Source organism: Gadus morhua, chromosome 8 (genome assembly GCF_902167405.1).
Source record: "Gadus morhua chromosome 8, gadMor3.0, whole genome shotgun sequence".
Taxonomy (NCBI): domain Eukaryota; kingdom Metazoa; phylum Chordata; class Actinopteri; order Gadiformes; family Gadidae; genus Gadus; species Gadus morhua.
The window spans coordinates 8,139,903-8,146,880 of NC_044055.1; the positions used below are offsets into that span (position 1 = coordinate 8,139,903).

At 48.1% G+C, this 6,978-nt stretch overlaps 1 protein-coding gene across 1 annotated transcript in view; it reads left to right on the forward strand.

Moving 5' to 3' along the window:
* The first annotated feature begins 655 nt into the window (after positions 1-655).
* LOC115548621 (tensin-3-like) overlaps positions 656-6,978 on the forward strand; it is a 32,043-nt gene continuing 25,720 nt past the window's right edge. The window contains 7 exon segments of the mRNA XM_030363385.1: positions 656-1,448; positions 1,555-1,723; positions 2,114-2,164; positions 2,551-2,673; positions 2,889-2,953; positions 4,878-4,961; positions 6,235-6,347. Coding sequence (XP_030219245.1) covers positions 1,384-1,448; positions 1,555-1,723; positions 2,114-2,164; positions 2,551-2,673; positions 2,889-2,953; positions 4,878-4,961; positions 6,235-6,347 — 670 coding nt within the window. The 5' untranslated portion in view covers positions 656-1,383.

Here is a 6,978-nt window from a genome sequence, read left to right on the forward strand (position 1 = left end):
GTTCATTAACTTCCTCTTAGCAGACTACACAGCCCAGAGGAGTGTGTGTGTGTGTGTGTGTGTGTGTGCGTGCGTGTGTGTGTGTGTGTGTGTGTGTGTGTGTGTGTGTGTGTGTGTGTGTGTGTGTGTGTGTGTGTGTGTGTGTGTGTGTGTGTGTGTGTGTGTGTGTGTGTGTGTGAGAGAACATGGGTAATGGGGGTGAACTAGACTCTAACCCCACTATTAACAACATCAATCTCTGAATACCCTTACCCCCACCCGAAGACCACCATGCACATGCTGTCACTCACCCCGAGACACACACGCGCACACACACACACACACAGACAGCCCTATTTCCCCGGGTGATGACCTCCTTAGACACATGGACCCTTTCATTCTGCTGTGAGGGCCGCTTAGAGCCACAGCTCATGCAACTCCTGCTTTATGGTTATTCTTCTTCAAAGTGTGTGTCCCCCCCCCCCAAACTCAATACAGACTTGGTTGGCGAAGCATTGTGTTCCCCATAAATGGATGAGCTCAGTCTAACAGATGATCAGAACAAACAATCAATGGTTGGTGACCCTTGGAGAGGAAACGTAACTGCTGTTTCGAAGTAGTGTGCGTGTGTGTGTGTGTGTGTGTGTGTGTGTGTGTGTGTGTGTGTGTGTGTGTGTGTGTGTGTGTGTGTGTGTGTCTGTGTGTGTGTGTGTGTGTGTGTGTGTGTGTGTGTGTGTGTGTGTGTGTGTGTGTGTGTGTGTGTTTTAAAACAGATGGTTAACCCCAAAACAAAATGTATTTCACGTGGTTTTATTTATACGATTATCTAGAATCTTCTCGTTCTCATCATCACCGGTTCAGAAAGTAACCCTTTCTGACAGTTTAGTGGGTGTTGCTTGTTGTTCTGAGATTAGCATTAGCACAGATTTATAGCATTAGCAATGTGCTTCAGCGTTGGCACAGTGTTTCATCGTTAGCTCGGTGCTGTAGCATTAGCTCTGTGTGTGGGGCGGTCGGAAGGCAGTGACTTTGTTTGTCTTGTCTCTTCACCAGCTGGCAAGTCAGAGCAACAGGGAGGTCAGCCCACCGATGACTAGATAAGAGTGTGTGTGGGGGGCATGGGGATAGCCGGTCTCATCCGGAATTAGAATATTTGTAAACTTTACCCAATCTTCTCTCTGCAACACAATTGCATCTCAGAGCTGATTTCATTCTTGGTTTGAGGTTGCCTAAAGGGAGGGGATATTGTATTTCAAAAGTAAAGAATGCCTTTAATATGCTACTTGTGATATTCCACTGACTCCATTACTGCTGTACAGCTAGGCTGTTTCTGGGTAAACAAAGAACTCTGTGTGTCGTTCAATGTGGAGTTGAGGTCGCACTCTAAAGATATCGGCGGGGAACATGGACACAATGAGAGGAGCTCGGGACTTTGACCGTTCAATATTGACAGCGGTGAAGTCACCGAGGTACACTGGGGGATAGTGTGGAGAGGGGGAAACTTCCACGCGGTTCAAATCTCAGCTCGCTCTCACAAAGTCCTTGTACTTTTGATTGTGTTTTTTTTCTGAACAGGAAACGTCACGAGTTCAGAATGGAGGAGGGATACGAGCTGGACCTGACCTACATCACGGAGCGTATCATCGCCGTGTCCTTCCCCCGGGCCTGCTCGGAGGAGATCTACGCACACAACCTGAAGGATGTGACGCGCATGCTGAGGTCCAAGCACGCCGACAACTACCTGGTCAGTAGTGGCCCGCTAGTGCCTCCACCCCGCCCCCCAGCCCCCCCCCCCCCTCGCCCACCCAGGCAACCGAGACGGCGCTGTCAGTCAAAAGTGTCACATTAAACAAATAGTGCCGATGAAGATGTCGATTGTCTTGAAAGAGGATTCATCGTGATGTGGATCGACGATGAGTCGCAGATCATGAGCTTATGCATCACATTAGCCCCGCCCCCCCCTCCCCCTTGGTCCCGAGTTCAACAGCCATTGGCTTTCAGATGCGTCTTCTCCGTCTGATTGGCCGAGCCGGTTTTGGTGTTTGTTGGTACTAATCTGATGAGTCTAAGGTTAGCGAGAGGGGAGACGTTCACTGTGTTATCTCACCGGCTTCTCTCTGTGTGTTTTCTCTAGACTATCAACCTGTCAGAGAGAAGAGCCGACCTGTCCAGAATTAACTCTAAGGTACTAAGGTCGAAGGAACGCTTAACTTTGACATCAGCCAAGAGTTAATACCAAAACAAGCATCCATGATTAGAATATCAACCCACTTACACACAGATAAAAAGAATAAAATAATCAATGGCCTTCCCTTAAGTGGGCTGGGTGGACTTGTTGAGACTAGAGTGGATATTATTGAACCATCTCTGTCTCACCAATCATGTGAATCACTAAGTTAGTCACCGATGGGGTTACACATCAGCCACTGTGTAGAGATTGTGTATGTGTATTTTTGTGTGTGTGTGTGTGTGTGTGTGTGTGTGTGTGTGTGTGTGTGTGTGTGTGTGTGTGTGTGTGTGTGTGTGCGTGTGTGCATGTGTCATAACGTCTTTGTACGCATGTGATTGCAGACTCTGGACACGGGCTGGCCTGACTTGCACGCTCCGCCTCTGGATAAGATTTGCACCATCTGCAAGGCCATGGAGGGGTGGCTGAATACTGACCCACTGCACGTAGTGGTAATCCACTGTAGGGTACGTGCCCCTCCCCCCCCCACCACCAAAACAGCATCTAGCTGTATTAGTATTAGTACACTAGGGGAATCGGGCTGGCCGTTATTGTGTTGAAAGTTGCCATTAGTGTGTTAGAGCCGTTTTGAGCGATGTTCATGGTGTGTTATGAATTCACAATAATGGGAAGATTGTTAATGTGCATGCAAAGTAAATATGAATTTTCTGTGTGATTTTAGGGCGGTAAGGGACGGATTGGAGTGGTTATTTCATCGTTTATCCACTTCACCGACATATCCGCCAGGTAAATAATACAACTATTAGTGTTGATGGTATCTACTGCGTTTTTTGTTTTTTGAATGGTCTTGCAATGAAATATAATTGTTTGAAATGAGCACCTATGTTCTGATGGCTTAATTGGCCCAATTTTATTCCAATGTTATTCCAAAATATAATTTCTTGGAAAGGACTCCTAGTTCCATAGACCGCAGGCGAACACTGTGCTCAACTGCTCATAATATAAAACCGGAAGAAAACCCCATTGACAGATTGAGATTTGGGGTCAAAGTGAGTCAGACAATGAGTAAAAGAAGCGTCAATTCGGGAAGAACCACAGCTATTCACAATGATTCACTGCTTACGGTGCGTGCGGGCATGAATCAACCCACAACTATTGACTTTGGGCCCTGGTGTCAATTTCTTGCATTCAAGATTTCATCATTGTATTCTGGGAACCAGAAAACAACACAGACGTAGTTTGAGCAGGGTTAGGGTTAGGGTTAGCATCGTAAAGTACAAAGGGTGGCCGTGCTTCTGATATTCCCCCGCTGTCTGCTCAAGAGATTTAGAAGCTCTGTTTGTCTAATCCCACTTCCAGAATCAAAAACAAGGGCAAACGTTTCTTCAACACAAACAGAAAGAAACCCCAGCAGGGAGTGTGTGTGTGTGTGTGTGTGTGTGTGTGTGTGTGTGTGTGTGTGTGTGTGTGTGTGTGTGTGTGTGTGTGTGTGTGTGTGTGTGTGTCTGTGTGTGTGTGTGTGTGTGTGTGTGTGTGTGTGTGTGTATTGGTCTTATTTGCCCAAGTAGATCTTTTCCACACACACAGCCATGCCCCCTGTGTGTAGCCCACCACAGCTATTGGCCAGCCAGGTCTGACTTCCTGTTTTTGTTTTGTATTGTTGAGAGCTAGAGAGAGAGCGAGAGAGAGAGTGAGAGAGCTAGAGAGCGGGAATCAAGCATTAGTCGGGGGTCAGGGGTCGCAGCAGGTACAAACTAAAAGCACAGCCACGATGAGGAGCTACAGGAAGAGATCGTGGAACAAAAGCGGGAGATTTACACTAAAATAGATGGGCGGGCGAGGGACAACGAGGGAGAGAGAGGAGGCCGGTGCCCAAAGGTCCCCTGTTGGTTCTAGTCGTGGTGGAATGGCAGCGCTGTGTACACACTCCTGGCCTCTCTCTGTCCTCTGTCCCCCCTCTGTGTTGGCTTAAGGAGGCTATTGTTCTTCTCCCTGTTGGACCCCCACCCCCCCAGACCCCCGTCCCCCACTCGTCACTTTCCCCCTCTTGCCCCACTCGCCACGCGTATGTTTATTTATTTGTGTGTGTGTGTGTGTGTGTGTGTGTGTGTGTGTGTGTGTGTGTGTGTGTGTGTGTGTGTGTGTGTGTGTGTGTGTGTGTGTGGGTGTGTGTGTGTGTGGGTGTGTGTGTGTGTGTGTGGGTGTGTGTGTGTGTGTTCACACGTATGTTTGTGTGTTCATGTGTGTGATCATATATGCCTGTGCCTGTTTGAGTGTGCCCATGCACATGTGTGTGCACACATGCATGCCTTTTGTGTTCCTAATATGTGTCTCTGTAGGTGTTTCTTAATGGGTGTATGTGTGTGTGTGTGTGTGTGTGTGTGTGTGTGTGTGTGTGTGTGTGTGTGTGTGTGTGTGTGTGTGTGTGTGTGTGTGTGTGTGTGTGTGTGTGTGTGTGTGTGTGTGTGTGTGGTTGTTTCTGTTTGCATGGTTGAGTCAGCAGCACGTGTCTATGGCGGTTTCCGGGGGGTGGGGGGGGGTGGCTACTAGATTTGATGATTATGATGATGATGATGATAATGATGATGATGAGGATGAGGATGATGATGATACTGGCAGAGCAGGGAGGGGGCCGTACTCATGACTCCAGGTTCAGAAGCCAGCAAAGGGTTTGTAGTTTGAATCCCTTTTGCTGTTCTTGTTGTTGTAGCGCCGACCAGGCCCTGGACCGCTTCGCCATGAGGAAGTACTACGACGACAAGGTGTCCGCTCTGATGACCCCCTCCCAGAAACGGTACGCCCCCCCCCCCCCCCCCCCCGTGTGTGTGTGCCCCTGTGCACCCCTGCAGACAATCAGGATCATTTCGAGGCCAATTTTATTAAAATGTTGGGAAATGCTTGGACTCGCTTTACAAATACAGAGTCAACGACCAACGTTTTTTTTTACAGGTGCTGTAAACTCTGCCAAATAATCACAATCAGTGTTTTTCTGTACCCATATCGTTCCGCCCTAGCGTGCGCGTGAGCATTACTCTCTGAAACCCTGCCCGGGTTCAAAGCCCTACTTTTCTCCTAGAATACCGTGCAAGATTGTTATTATCAGCATTGTACTCCCATGAGTGTCCCTTTTTTTTCTTTCTTTTTTTCACGGCCCCTTCCCTTTGGTGTCCCTAGCTGTCACACCTACCCTCCTGTCACAGAACCTGTGTGCATCGCGACAATAGACTGCATGACTATGAACTGTTTTTGCCCAAAATCCCCACCTCTCCTGCCCACACACTCTTCGAAAAAAGCGGGGCGAAAAAAATAAAACCAAACCATTGTATGGTCGGGTTTTTGGGAACGGGAATGGGATCTCGTGGTGGCCGGCTGGTAATCTTAAACCCTGGCCATGGGCTCCTGAGTCACGGTGACTCATTCACGGAGCTCCTACCTGCGGCCAGACAGTTCAGCCTCACACACACACGCACACACACAGAGAAGGGTGTTCCTTTTCTCTGTAACAGTTCCCGAAACTGTGTCCCGAGTGGATGGTGAGATCCGGCTACCGCCTCGGGTCCCAGAGCGTGTGTGTCTCAAGACACGCACACGCACAACCCCCCGGGTTGTGCGTGTGCGTGTCTTGAGACGCACACAGAGCTACGCAGTGAAGATTACGTTAGGATGCATTATATAATGAGGCTATGTTGTCCCTAAACAGTGAGAGTAATGCGTTTCACAGGGCACCCAAGTTTAAAGACGGGCCAAACAAACAGACAAACAACTTTTGGTTTAGAACAAAAAGTCCAATGAGCAATGAGCTGAGTGCAGCATGGATTGTTTCAGGCTGTTTATTTTGAGGCAGATTAGAGGAGTTCTTGACGTGACAATATAAAGGGGCATTTGTATTTCATATTCTGGGTCTGTTGGCGGTTTTCTGTGTCAATGGGAGGCAGATGGGAATTCAGTCGAGCGCTGTGAAGCTAATCTGTTAGCATTAGAACGACTGTTGCTGTTGTTGTTGTTGTTTTTTTTACTCATGCTTCTTTTCGTTCATTTTATTTTTCCGATTCGTTCCCCACCGGCAGGTACGTGTGGATCCTCAACAGCCTCCTGAGCGGGTCGATGAAGATCAACGCCTCGCCGCTCTTCCTCCATTGCATCATTCTTCACGGCCTCCCAAACTTTGACGCCAGCGGAGGTAAAAAAAGAAAAAGAAAGAAACACAACAACAGCTCCGACAGCCATGTTTACTGTTTAACCACTGCAAACGGATCAAGCCTGGAGCCCGCTCCAAATGAACGCGAAGACATTAGCACCGCAAGACTGCTCGAGACAACAAACCACATCAGAGACGCACAGCAATAAACAGAATATAGGCTTATCTGGGCTGTTTAATGTAACTCTTTGTAGGTGGCTTGTATCTTTCTTGCCATGGGACACACATAAACATATAAACACACCCTCTCTCCCCCTCTCTCTCACTAGCAAACTCTCTGCCGTGTGTGTGTGTGTGTGTGTGTGTGTGTGTGTGTGTGTGTGTGTGTGTGTGTGTGTGTGTGTGTGTGTGTGTGTGTGTGTGTGTGTGTGTGTGTGTGTGTGTGTGTGTGAGTGTCGCACAGACACACTGAATTACATAAACAAAACTGCAGAGAACTGCATTACGGTGTCTCAGTAAGCCCGAGGGAATCCACGCCCAGGTTTTTTTTTCCGTATAAATTGATGTTTTGACTCGGCATCGCGAGACGGCCACAGTCGTCATTATGTTGTGAAACAAAAAAAAGTTTTTTTTCCTTGAAAAACACGAGCTTATCTCCCATCAGCCAGCTTAG